The following is a 13,984-nucleotide window of genomic DNA, read 5'->3' as shown; positions in this document are numbered from 1 at the left end:
AACCTGACTTTGATCGACGAGTTTATATGGCAGTTCCATACTACAGCGGTCCGATAACGCCGGTTCCGACAAATGAGCAGCTTCACGTGGAGAAGAGAAAGTGTGCTAATTTTCAGATGCATATCTCAAGAATTTAGGAGTTAGTTAGTGAATACATTTATAACTTAAAGGCCTCAAACGTTTCTTTCTGAGTATTGCAAATTTAATATATCCTATACAAGGTATAGGTAATCAAGGTATAGGATACATCATATTCAAGGTATAGGAATGCACTTCAAGTTCCCAGGCAGAAATACTTTAAGCTGACTAACAATTAAAAGTAGAAGCCTAGTTAAGAATCGCTGTACTTTTTTTTTAGAGCTTTTGACAAAGTAGACAAACAATTTCTCAGGGTCCAGGGTGTATGCTGTAATTTTTAAGGAACTAGTAAATTAAAATAATATTTTGAATAACTCTGAATATTCATGCTATAATATAAAATATACGCGTATGCAGACATACATACATACATAAGTATGTACATGCATGTGGGTATGCTCATCCAACTAATATTCTCTCCCATATTTCATTTGTTGTTTCATATGACTTTTGCAAAACTTTTTTCCACAGATATTGTACCTACATACGTACATGTGTCTGTATGTATTTAACATATAACTACATTAACTACGCGCTCTGCACAGCAATGCAACAATAATTCTTTCAATGTACATACTACATACATACATACATAAATATGTATGTACAATCACTTGTGTGTTCATATTGTATTTGCAAAAGCATTCAAATGCACATACACATATACATATCTGCAAGCATGAAAACATTATAAATAAAACATTAGAAGCTAATCAAAAGCGCGTCGCATTATAATAAAAAGTAACGCTTCAAACTAAGCAAAGAAAAATATAAAATAAAAACAACAATAAAAAGGCAGAGAAATAAATGCTTACCAAGTACGAACATTTGACCTAATATACATATGTACATGCATACATATATACATATATCAACATATGATCATGTGTACATATGTAAAGACATGTGTACGTTTGTAGAAGCAGATGTGGGTTCGTTCACTGATATAACTAACTGACTTTACGCTCTCAATAGTGTTGTAGTTGTTATTAAAATGCATAAGAATTGGAATAAATGTACATACATATATGCATACATACGTTCTTACAGTCAAAGACGCAATTTTATATGTATATTGAAGGGTTTTTATATACACTCAATATCAAATTTGAACCGGACTGTTCCATATAAACTACGCGCGCAAACCGCATAGATAAAACATATTTTCTAAATTGGTAGAAGCTTTAGTGATATACGTATACTTCAATAAATATCGCTAACTTCAATGCTACTAACTTTTGTTTCACACATTTTCGATGAGTTTTGCCAGGCAGCATTTCTATATAAGATTTTAACAGTTCAATTCCCTTGCATCCCTCTCATTATAAGGAATTTACACACTTTTAATATATTACAAATAGCATAACTACGCACTTACCGCATTTGAAGCCGATTCCATTATTATATTATATTAAATGAATTTTTTAATATTTTGATTAATTTTTAACACCACCTTCCGCGCTGCGTGTCTCAGAAAAACTGCTCTTTGTTATCTTCATTAAATTGCAAAAATGTACAGTTCGATAATAAGTACTCAGAATCGCATTTTAGCAAAATGTCTATAATTCCTACAATACTCATTATACCCTAAACAGGATGTATTCAGTTTGACATGAAGTTTTTAATACTCATAACGGATCGTCGGAGACCCTATAGAGTATATATAAAGATATACTTACGTACATATGTATGTATGTATGTATAAATGATTAACGTGTGAGCTGAGTCGCTTTAGTTGTTGTTGTTGTAGCGGCAGAATTCTGCCGAGTTTCCTAGGTCGGATAAAAATCCAGGTCCGTTCCGCTTACGTAGACTCGACTATCGTGGGAACGGTGGGTCGATTTAGCCATTTACATCGCTCTGCCCGTGCGTGGTCGTCTTAATTTACAAAAAAAAAAAAAATATTTTACGAAACTTTCATATTTATATACATATACATTGTACACATTACAAACAATGATGCAATTTGGTCAATAATGTATCCAGTCACCACCGGCGTTCATAATTGCCAGGCGTCTCCGAGGCATGCTTTCTACTAATTTGACGGCGTATTCTAGTGACAAGGATCTCCAGATCCGACGAATTTCGTGAGACAACTGCTTCAAAGTGTATGTGCGTCTTCCACGAAGCATCTGTTTAATATACATATGCCTCTGTGAGGACAGAATGTTGCCATATAGAACATTCATCAGTAAAAATGACATTTTCAAAATCATTATCAATATTCTCATGCAGAGGCTTCTTCATTGTGTTGCGCCATTTCAGATCATGAGTATGAAGAAGGGTTCGGATAGTTTCGTAGGATATATCTAAACCTTTTGCCATTAATTTTGCTTGTCCTTGCCGCAGTGTTAAAGCAGGATTCCGCGAAAACAGATTCACTATTCTTTTTTCATCTTTTTTGTTCACTTTTCCTATCGAACCACGTTCTGGTAAATCATCGACATTTTTAGCCACTTTATATCGCTGTATCCACTTCTGTACAAATGCCTTCGACTTTCTCATATATTTAGCAGCCGCTGATTGCGACATTTTGGGACCTTTCGGGTGGATGCAAAGGAACACAGCCTCGTAGCGCGACGCGTACTTAGCACTCATGGCGTTTAACGTGATTCTCTTTCAAAAGATCAACAACTGAACCTTTGTAAACAATGCATTAAGGACAAAGTTTTCCGCTATCGGCTCGCGAAGGAATTAGAGCGAAATCTTTCATTAACTGTCGGTAAAGTCGACCATGCTCTTACTAGCAGGCTGTATGTATACATAGTATGTATAAGCGAACTGTTGCCTAAGTTTTTGAGATATCGATCTGAAATTTTGCACACTTTTTTCTCAAAAAGCTGTTCATTTGTCGGACTCTCCGATATCGGGCCACTATGGCATAAAGCTACCATATAAAATCTTCGATCGAATTCGTGTCCTTGTACGGAATTTTCTTATTTGATAAAATATCTTTAGGAAATTTGGTGGGGTTTACTGTTGAAGGCCACACATCAAACTACGAACACATTGTTCAGATTGGACCACTATAGCATATAGCCGTCATACAAACTGGACGATCTAAATCAAAACAAATATCCATTTTTCAGTTTTAACCTCGCAGTTTATGAAGCACCTTATGTAGTGTGTTAATTCTATTTGAACTAGTAAAACTAAACTTTATTTTTGTTCCAATTTTAAATAATGGTACTATGCCCTTACCTTGTATTCTTAAGCTTCGTTCTTTTGCTATGTACTTATGTTACTTGTTGTTGTCGTTCGTTTGTTTCAAATTGCGTTTGCTTTGTCGTTAAAGGCCAAAGAGGTTAACTTCTAAATATTAATAGTCTCCATCATCGGACGACGTACCGTTGTTGTTTTATTTTTTGCTTTCCTAGCGACAAAAAGCGTAAGTGCGCCTGCACATACATATACTCGTATACTTTTTCCAACAGTCTTACCCGTACGACATACATACATTTATATACATAAATATGTTATAATTTATAATTTTAATACAGACAGTCAGCCAATCGTATTGATCATTTGCTAAGCTGGCAACATTGTATAGACAATCGTAACATTGTTAGTAGACGGGGTCACCAAAGATCACCGTCAGCTACCGCTATCAGTCGGTACATACCTACATACTTATGTACATACTAACTTACGTCTATTTAACGCCATGCGAGTCCATATTCGACTAATCACAACGTGAGTAAATTTAAGAATTATGTACATATGTATGTGCATACGATGGAAAAAATAACGGTGCTAAAATTGATAAGCCGTCTGCTTTTTGATACATTGATGTTTAATTCTTCTATTTCATTTGTGTGATCTTTGGCTTTTTTGCTACTGGCTGGCTGGATGACGGGCTTTTTTTTTATAAAGCTGTTGGTTTGTTTTCGAAATTTGAAAAGGAGTGTCAATTCTACAGACATTTGACTGTATTCGGGGTCTTTTATAGGTCTTGCTATAAATAATATTTACAGGTTAAAAATTAAGTGTAGTGATCTGACGGTCTTACACTTATCAGTGGGTGGCAGGTACGTGTGAACCGATTTTCGATCGTCGCGATCTTACTTTCTCCATTTGGCATTAGAATTATCCGAAGCTGCCTCAGTGATAATTTTGTGATCATAAAGTTTTGATTCCCGATCGTCGCGATCTTATCTTCGTGATCTTCTATGATTATTTTCACGATGTTTCTGCATCGTCATCTCTAGTATCAGTTACAGTAGTGTATATGTATATTTGAGATCATAAATTTTTGATTCCCGATCGTCGCGATCCTATCCTCATGTTTCTATATCTGGTTATTTTCTCGGTATTTCTGTAGCTTCTTTTCCAACTGAACCTGCCTTATTGGCATCTTTGATGCCATAAATTTCTCACAGTTAATATTTTCGGTTCTAGAGACTCGAATAATCAATCTGATTGAACTCCTTGGTCGCCATTGCTGTGTGTTCTAGCTGTACACCGTTGTATTTTACAACACAGCTACTATTAACATTTATACATACATATTTATATATACAATCTTTTTGAAAATAATCGCTTTGATTTTGTATGTTTCGGGGTAGAAAAGCTGGCAACAACAGAGTTCTTTCTCTGCTTTGTTAAATTACTAAATGGTAAGTTATTTTTAAGTATTGCTCTACGCGATCGATATACCGACACGTATCTACCGTACACACACATTTCTACATGCATACATTTGTATGTATGAATATTGCGCTATATGATCGTGATGTTGCTACACACATAAGTTTTTCTATAAATATAACTACACATATACCCGATATATAGTATAGAGAAAAAACGCTCGTACTACCATACATTTCATCGTACAACGGTATAATGAGTACGTGTATACCAAAAGAACGTACTAAATGTGCATACGACGATACCGTAAAGCACCATTCAGCGAGCAAACACAAAGATACACAAATCAGTGAGTGATCGTTAGTTAGCTGGGTTGGCGAGTGTGTTGGGGAAGTTGACGGCAGCTGTGGCGAGGGGCGATTAATCCCCATAGCCGCTGTATTGGCTATGGCCCGAAACAACTGAAACAACCGGGCAAACGAGCAGCCAGTAGCTAGACAGCTTTGAGATATGGCAACGCATTTTGGGTGATCGTGCAACAACGATCTTTCGCATTGCCGGTTGAGTTCGCCTGCAACAAAGCGAATATTACATGTGGACACACTCATTTAATGTATTTAACAGTTTTGCGTAGTATTTACACTAACAAAGTCATGGTGGAAAATAAATATTTTTTTATTGTAATTATGGAAACAAAGCTTACGAAAATCACTGGGTACTTACTGTGTGAATAAAGACGATATTATTGGACACTTCAGTTGATATCGTTGAAATCGTACTATTATTGCCAATATATTTTAATCACAGAGTTGTGCTAAAAACTGAATGAGTGGTTGTAATTGTAAACAACAAGGGCTATCTCCCAAAATTACATCTGACTTAGGTTCTAGGACTTAGGAACTGTGAAGCAGATGAACTGTCCAGAGCAGGCACTATACTACAATAAGACTCCGCAGTATAACAATGGACAAATATGTTATAAACATATGTACATATCTGAGCCTCAGTAAATTCAATCCCCCCCTGACTTGGGAATAGACCACTCGTGACGTTTATGACAATTTAAAAGTAATGATATAAAAGTTCTAAAAGGAGTGATAACAGGTCACTGTCTAATAGACTAAGAATGCCATATAACGACTATTATACAAGTTGTCAGGAGTTAGAAGAGAAGAAGACTACAAATCGTTTAATATGCGAATGTAAGGTTCTATATATCATAGAAAAATAATCGCAACTATGGTCGAAAGTTACTTGACTATATTTCAGAGGTTGCACAGATAAAACTTTTCGTACTGATGAACTTTATCAGAAGCACGGTGTGGTTTAAAGAGCAGCCTATAAAGTGTGAGGACTTTAGTTCCGGTGATCTTACATTGAGCTTCTAAAGACTTATAGTTAGACATCCACTGTACCTATCTATCTTTCACACTACACTTCAGCCTGAAAACTATTCATTAAAGCGAGTCTGAAGAATTCGTACCCAGCCCTCGTGCCAAAGTAAGGTCAAGTATTCGATTTTGTAGTTAAAAAAAAAAAACCCAAAACCGTGTTACCACCTAAAAACTGAATATTTTATGAATTATATAATGTTTCTTTGAATAACATTCTAGTTGTATCGAAGTAAGAGACTAAAGATTTTCCATGTCCAGCATGTACATACATACATACATATGTATATGGGGGTGTTATGCTAGTTGTTTTGGCAGCACTGTTGTTGTGTATATGGATTAGTATCGTTTTATACTATTTTTACTCGTTGCCTTATATTTACTATATATGTATGTACATATATTTGTTTATACATATGAATGTATTACATATACTACTTTTGTAGGCCTATGAAAGCCTTGCGTTGTCTTCTTGAAATCTCTGACTATTTTTATAATAATGAGCAAAAAACAATAACAAGAATAATAAGAATGCAATACATCTCTAAGATCGCTCTAACAGATATTCTAAGTGTCTATATGTGTATGTATTTATGTATTGGTAAATATATTTACTTTACGTAGTTTAAACACATATTAAAGTAATAGCATTTACATACGTATATTTTCCTGTACCACTGTATATTAGTATCTTTGAATGTTTGAATCTGTAAAGCAGATGTTATAGCACTGACTTTCCAACTCAAGTGTCTTCTACACTTAAAAACCTCAATAAATTTAACTGTATTGCGATTAGGATAGGGAGAATCTGTGGATGTGTATGTATGTATGTATGTAGGTTAAAGGAAGATCGGTCACGCAAACATGAATAATACATATGGGAATATACATATGTATGTATGTATATAACCTTAGTTCAAACTCTATGAGCATATAACTAGTAAAAGTGTCTTTTATATATCACCAAGGCTTGTTTACCCGTACGCTTCATTAATCCAAAAGCGCAACCACGTATGGAGACAGACTTTTAATAGAGCCTCTGGTGTTTAGATCAGCAGAATAAAAGTTAGCCTACTGGTGCAAAAATCTGCTAAACGAATCATCAAAGTTCATTCGTTCGAGATAGTCTGGTCTATTTAATGAGAACGGTACCGGATTTATACAATATTACTCCACATATCGGCATTCTTCAGCTGTACCCATATATGTATGTAGTATGTATGTATATATACCATAAGTACATATGTACATGTACATATATTACGGTCGGAGGCGCTTTGAATAGTGCGCACCTTGTCGATCGCAAATGATTCCATAAACGCGTTCACTTTTTGTTTACCGTTGTAATTTCATTTCATTCGATTGCCATAAAGCTTTCTTATTTTCTCAATTTGTCTGCTCATGCGCTTTTCCGCGCAGCGTTGCGCGAAATCTTCTTGAACGATTTTTCTTTTAAATCTTTCGCTTGATTCATCTTCTTGGTAAACGAATGAAGATACAGCTATTACAATCGTACAATAGACATGTCTCCATATATGTACATATGTACTTACATAAACATGTACATAGGTACATATGTAAATGTTGTGTATAAAAATAACATTACTCATTTTTAGCTGCTCAAAATTGTGTTCCATTCACTTTAACTGTCATACTCGTACATGAATATGGTGCTATGAATCGAAATGGCCAAGCCAGCAGCGTTCTTGACTCATCGATAGTGAAACGGACGAATGTGGAAAATATTTACATATGTATATGTATATGTATGTACGTTTTTTTCGAGGAGGAAGCATCGTAATCCTGAACATGACATGAGGTAGTGTGGAACTTTAATCCGAAGTAAACCTCCTCCCGTCATCTACTCTTCCAACCGGCACCACCGTCATACATTGCGTCGATAGAATGGTTGAGCAATATTCATACATACATTCGTAATAGTTAAAATCAGCATAGCTCAGCACCCAGAACGAAATTGCGCTAGGGTCACTCTTATTTCACGCGGCAACTCGAACTCTTTTTCTGCGAGGGTTGGTGTTTTGACTCCAATTACACCATTCTCTTGGACGGAGTCAATGAAGATGTTAATAGCTTCACTGTGAATGGCGTTTCAGAGCCTATAGGAAATTGGTTATCTCCGAAATGTGGTGAAATGTTCTCCTGATGTTCCTGGGAGACCGCTGCGAAAACTGTTCAACCTGGGTATTTCTGAGTTTAATTTCTTATAGGTCTCCTACAGTTATCAGCTTGAAGTGCCAGAACCACCTGATCACCTACACAACATACATTAATTCTGAGGTTCCATACACTAGAACCTGAGATTTCTCCTCGTTTCTCTAATTGCACTTTTTACGCAGGACATACTATCTTTATAACTCTCCCTGCAAAACTTACTAATGTTTTTTACTGATTTTTTACTGTTTCAGGATACCAAACCGCCTTCGACGCCTGTTAGCAATAGCAATGGTAATGGCACCGGTAATGCCAACAGCAATCACACGCACAACAGCAGCGGCAACAGCAACGGCAGCAGCTACCACCACCATCGCGCGCCGCGCACCCCCGAAAGCTATTTTAATGTGCCAGAATCGATCGCGCTGCTGAATATCGTCAAATCGGAGCGCATACAAAGCGCCTTCCAATCGAATCGCAAGAATCACGCCAGTGTTTGGGAAATGGTCGCCGAAGTGCTAAATCGCTTTAGTGCGCGCAAACGCTCCGCCAAACAGTGCTGCAACCGTTATGAGAATTTGAAAAAGATCTACACACAACTGAAGAAGAATCCCGAACGCCATGTGCGTCGCAATTGGCCGTATATGTTTCTGTTCAAAGAGATCGAGGAGCAGCGCGGCGAGTGCTGGGGTTCGGCGAATGGCAAACGCTTGGCTTTGATAGCGAAGAGTCACAAAGAACTGTCCTACTATCAGCGCCGGCGTCAGGCTGCTGAGCTGGGTGTGGCGTATTTGGGTAAAGAAGCGGCTGCGGTCATGCAGCATAGTCTCCTGCAAAGCCTCTCCACTGATTCCAGCAGCAACAATAGCAAAATGGAACGCTTTCTGCCCAATCACTTTGTGGAAGCGCAGCTGGGCGATGGTTTGGGCGGTGGTATGGGTCTATATGACGATGGTCCGCCTATGCATTTGCCCGGTGGCGCTAGCGCGGCAGCGGCTGCAGCAGCTGCGGCGGCGGCGGTAGCAATGAATGCGGCCATGCAGAAGGAGCAGGAAATGCGTGAAAGTGCGGCTAACGAGAGTGTTGGTAGCATGGAGAACGGTAATTGCAGCGCAGCACCACATGCGCCCGAGTTAAATGGTGCGCTGCCCTTGAATGGCGATGCGGAGATACCCAATGGCGTTGGGGGTGCAACAGGTGGTGGTGGTGGTGTGGGTGTTGGTGTGGGCAGTGTGAACGGCATGTTGGTGCCACATGCCACTAATGGCATTAAGGATGTGCTGCGACCGCACTTCGATAAGGAATGCAATGGCGGTGGGCCAATGGCTTTGACCAATGGCGAAAACAATATCTCCATGAAGTGAGTTAAACCTTTTTATTGGAAATGTGAATATTTCTTAAATTGTTTTTTTATTTGTAGGTCTGAGCCTATGTCCGACGGGGAATTCAACCCAGATGATATACAGTTAATGCAGACGAATTATAATGGGTAAGCACTAAACGTTTATCCAGCATACAAACTATTTATTTTTAACACCTTCCGATAATTTTACAATCGACATTAATCGAATAATAATTTATCGATAAATATCGATTGTAAAATTATCGGAATGTGTTAATCATAAAAATTATCGATAATTATCGATTACAATTTATCGATAAATATCGATGGTTAAATTTAACCACAAATATCGATAATAAAATTATCGATAATTATTGATTATATAATTTATCGATAATTATCGATGGTTCAATTTAACAATAAATATCGATGATAAAATTGTCGATAATTATTGACTTTTCATTAAATACATATGTATCTAGTATTTACTACCTTTCAATTCCTAAAACTATTATCCCTAATAAAAATCCATTAACTGCATATGTATTTTATTATATTTATCGAATTTTTATTTTTCATCAATAAAAACCCCTTATTCACTACCTTTCAGTTCTCAAAACTACTATCCACACAGCATCGACCACAACATCCTGCACCCGGACGTCATAGTCGACACCGATAACATTTCCGATTGCAGCAGCGTTATCGGCGGTGATGGCATTGGCGGGTCTGCGAAAAGCAAGCGCAAACTCTCCACATCCACCGATGGCGGTGACAGCACAAACTACGAACTGATCGAGTACTTAAAACGGCGCGAGAAACGCGACGAAGAACTGCTGCGGCGCATGGACGCGCGCGAAGAGCGACTGCTAGCCTTATTTGAGCGCACAGTTGTGGCCATTGAGGCGCTGGCAGGCAGAAAGCCAGTGGAAAGCAAGTAGTGAGGAGCCTTGGCGACCTCAGCCAAATTATGTGCCTTAACAGCAACACCAAACAAAACCAGTCATTTAGCGGAGTAAGCAAAATAGATTTAAGTAAGTCAAGCCAAAAGGAGCAACCAAAAGCAAAGCGCTAGCGGAGCCAAAGAACAAAAGCGATGAGATTTTTATTTTTCTAATTTATTTTTATTTTTTTTTTGTTTTTTTTTTAATGAAATATTTTTTTGTGTTGTAATGAATTTAGTGTAATACTCAGTAAGTGCAAGTTTTTACTATTTAAATATTTCCATTTAGGCTTACACACACATACACATATTTATATACAGAATTTTGTGCTTAATTATTTTATAAGTGTAGTCGTAAGAAGAGGCTGCTATTTCAATTTATTTGAAATGTTGCCAAAAATTTACTTAACTATTTTAATATCTTGGATGAGCGGAAACTTTTAAATACTCATTTTATTTTGCCACAATTTGTAACTTATGTGCCACTATATTTTATTAAAAATACGAAATAAGTGTATGCATTGATAAAAATAAGAAAATGTCACATTGTAATATGCATTTAGCTGCATAAAATTTCAATTCACAATAAGAATGAGAAGTGAAACTTCTTAAACAGTTGCGCGCAAATTTCATAAAAATATTTGCAATTATTATGGCAACGCTCTTTGTATAATTCAAAATTTTTTAATTAATTACTTGCCATAAAAAAAAATTATGCGTTCATACACAAATTTGCAAAAAGAAAAATAAGAAATTACATTTTTCATTATTTTAGAGCAATACACAGCTATCTTTATTGTAATAATTTCAAATTCATTAAAAGAATTGAAAAATAATGTCAAATTCCTTAAAAGAAATGAAAAACAATGCCAAATAAATTATTAAAACAAATTCCACCACTAAAAGCCAAGCATTTTGCACTGCGTATTGCCTAATAGCAGCAATATATTGCCGTCGCAATAATTGCCACAGCTTGGCAAGTTGCTGCAATAAAAGTGTGACCCATCGCTAAATGGTTGTTGTCCTGGCTGCAGTAATGGTTGGTGGCAGCACTCATAGTAGTTGGTTCGCGACTCGGCTAAGCAAATTTTTCAGCCACTTTCTGCACGGTTATGGGCGCCTAGTACATTTGCGGGCAGGTGACAAATGAAATTTTGCGCTAGCGCCGGCAGAGAACGCGCGCGTCAACGGAAAATGAACGTATGCGTGCAAGTAGCTAATATGAAATGAAAATACGCTATTTTTTTAATGTTGCCAATTAATGGCGTCCTTTTATTCGTCTTTTGCGACCCACCCCACCAACGCCACTATTGGCAACCAAATTTTTCTTTGTTTTATTAATTTTACTTCTAATTAAAAGTTTTAAACGATTGCGCACAGCTTCATAGTCCTCCTCCGGTGCGTCCTTCTTCTCGTAGTGGAAAAATTTAGCGCCTTCTGCAAAAGAAAAAGCGTTATGCTATAGATATATTGTTTACAAATAAATTTACGTACTTTACCTTTCAATCGTGCATCGTTTCTGGGTATGAAGAAGCTTTCCAATAAAATTTTATTTTGCTGCTTAGACTTCTTTTGCGCGCCGCCGTCTGTCGCAATTTGCTTCGGTGGCTCGTTTTCACCTTCTTCGTCTGATGATGAGTCATATTTGAAAGGATTTAACGCATTTTTGTCCAGTTTATTCACTAATATCTTCGCATCGGATACTTTTTTCAGCTCATCAGCACGCTTGTCTTGCACCTCTGCGCTGCCGAACATATTCAGCAAGCTGAAACCATCACCGCGCGTTTTGAGCGATTCCGCCAGCGTATCGGTGACCACGTAGAAAACCTCTTTTGAAACTTCTGGTCCTGTATCGGCTACAGTGGTCTCTTCACTTTCTGCTTGTTTTTTCTTTTGTTTCTTTTTGCCCGCCGTTGTTTGTGCCTCTGCGTCGGGCGCTGGTTGTGTTTCTTTGTTGCTGGTGCGTAGCAGTTTTTGATGCTCTTCTTTGGATGGATCATAGCGCAGCATGCGCTTCTTACGCGCAGCTTTTTGCGCATTGTCGGTGGTGTCGATTTTGGTGCCCACAACCTGTTCCAATATGCCCATTTGCCAACTACGCTCGTTTACTTCGTCGCTTGCTTCCTTATTAGTTTTCTCAGTTCGAGCACCTGTATCCGATTGTTGCTGATCCTCTTCTTCATCATCTTCGACAAATTTGGCATCAATGCGGAAACGTGGATCTAGACTTTGTTTGCTTTGCAATTCTATGAGCTTTGCGCCTTTTTTACCAAAAAGTTCTGGTTTTAGTTGAAGCTGTTCACTATCTTCATTGCCATCTTCTTCATCAGAGCCAAAAATATTTGTTTTGGATTTTTGTTTTAAATCATTCGGACTTGTTGACTCATCCTCCTCCTCGGCATCGCTAAATTTGATTTTATTTGATTTAGGTGCATCCTGTAATTATTGGATTTGTTAATTCAATTTGACAAACAAAATGTATTTATGTATTCAATACCATGCCGGAAAGCGCCTGCTGTATGACGGATTTCTTTTCTTTGTATTGCTTTGTCATTTTATTTTGGGATTCCTTGCGCTTCTGTTCCGAAATAGTTTCCGTTCCATCCGGCTTCTTTTTTTTCTTTTTCACTCCTTCGATGATGTGTAAGGGCGCCGCATCGTAGTTTTGTATAACAATCTAGATAATGAATAACGCATTAATTTTCAATTCTAGTATATGCATTTGTATGTCTTACCTTTCCATTGTACAATGACGTAGCTGCACGCTTTTTGCTTATTAACAAGTCTGCTGCGATTTCGTCGTCATTTTCCAACGCCGTCAAATCTTCATCCGTAAATTTTTTGCGAGTGTTCTCAGCGCTGCGCGGCAATACAGCTTCTGTTTGCTCTTCATTCCAAGTGGTTTTTATATCAGCTGTCTTGTCTTTTTCAGCTTCTTCGCGTTCACGTTTTAGTCGTTCCAAAAACGATTCCTTCGCCACTGAAACTTTGATTTTAGCCCCTTGAATTTTTACCCAATTAAGCGCATCAACACCTGCAACCGAAATTTTAAAGTAATTAAATTATTTAGAGATAATGTTCGTGATAGTCCATACAATTGTTTACATCATTGGGATGAATTTGTAGCGTTACAAACGCTAACACTTTCACGTTCTCTGGTTCAAATGGGTTCTCCTTGGTCTTCAATTCAACACGTTCAACTATGCCGTAATCCTGAAAAACTTCATTGAGTTGTTTCTCAGTTGCATTAGGTGGCAAATTAGCCACAAAGAAACGGGTGGAACCCATTAAATTGAGAAATATCAAATACTATTCGCCAAAATCCAACTTTAGCAAAAAATTCCTAAGGCACACGTGCGAGAGTATAATATACCGTTTAACACATTGTTGTAAATAAATAACTGTCAATAG

The 13,984-nt window shown here is 37.4% G+C and overlaps 3 protein-coding genes across 5 annotated transcripts in view; 1 reads left to right on the top strand and 2 right to left on the bottom strand.

The window, feature by feature from the left end:
* The window catches only part of LOC109579951 (high affinity cationic amino acid transporter 1), a 45,293-nt gene extending 43,670 nt beyond the window's left edge, over nucleotides 1–1,623 (bottom strand). Inside the window, exon 1 of the mRNA XM_049455914.1 lies at nucleotides 1,517–1,623. Coding sequence (XP_049311871.1) covers nucleotides 1,517–1,537 — 21 coding nt within the window. The 5' untranslated portion in view covers nucleotides 1,538–1,623. The remainder of the gene's footprint in view (nucleotides 1–1,516) is intronic.
* The window catches only part of LOC105231995 (uncharacterized), a 51,977-nt gene extending 41,210 nt beyond the window's left edge, over nucleotides 1–10,767 (top strand). For all 3 annotated transcript variants that reach the window (XM_049455924.1, XM_019992363.3, XM_049455925.1), the window contains 3 exons: nucleotides 8,543–9,648; nucleotides 9,709–9,777; nucleotides 10,241–10,767. In XM_049455924.1, the coding sequence (XP_049311881.1) occupies nucleotides 8,543–9,648; nucleotides 9,709–9,777; nucleotides 10,241–10,571 (1,506 nt within the window). In that variant the 3' untranslated portion in view covers nucleotides 10,572–10,767. The remainder of the gene's footprint in view (nucleotides 1–8,542; nucleotides 9,649–9,708; nucleotides 9,778–10,240) is intronic.
* Nucleotides 10,768–11,809: 1,042 nt separating this feature from the next.
* Nucleotides 11,810–13,974, bottom strand: LOC105231979 (probable RNA-binding protein CG14230). The gene is made up of 5 exons (XM_011213511.4): nucleotides 13,669–13,974; nucleotides 13,309–13,607; nucleotides 13,071–13,250; nucleotides 12,073–13,009; nucleotides 11,810–12,010 (listed from the first exon to the last, which is right to left on the bottom strand). The coding sequence occupies exons 1-5, from the start codon at nucleotides 13,859–13,861 to the stop codon at nucleotides 11,832–11,834; spliced, it is 1,788 nt and encodes a 595-aa protein (XP_011211813.2). The 5' UTR covers nucleotides 13,862–13,974; the 3' UTR covers nucleotides 11,810–11,831.
* Nucleotides 13,975–13,984: the final 10 nt, after the last annotated feature.

Source organism: Bactrocera dorsalis, chromosome 4 (assembly GCF_023373825.1).
Source record: "Bactrocera dorsalis isolate Fly_Bdor chromosome 4, ASM2337382v1, whole genome shotgun sequence".
NCBI lineage: Eukaryota > Metazoa > Arthropoda > Insecta > Diptera > Tephritidae > Bactrocera > Bactrocera dorsalis.
Note: the sequence above shows the minus strand (reverse complement) of the source record. Positions and strands in the feature narration are given on the sequence as shown.

Excerpts from the sequence above, each read along its gene's own strand:
- LOC105231979 (XM_011213511.4), bottom strand. The coding sequence starts at position 13,861 with ATGGGTTCCACCCGTTTCTTTGTGGCTAATTTGCCACCTAATGCAACT. Across the intron at positions 13,608-13,668 it reads TCCCAATGATGTAAACAATT|GTGTTGATGCGCTTAATTGG; the intron begins GTATGGACTATC and ends TTTCGGTTGCAG. Across the intron at positions 12,011-12,072 it reads AAACGATGCACGATTGAAAG|AAGGCGCTAAATTTTTCCAC; the intron begins GTAAAGTACGTA and ends TTTCTTTTGCAG.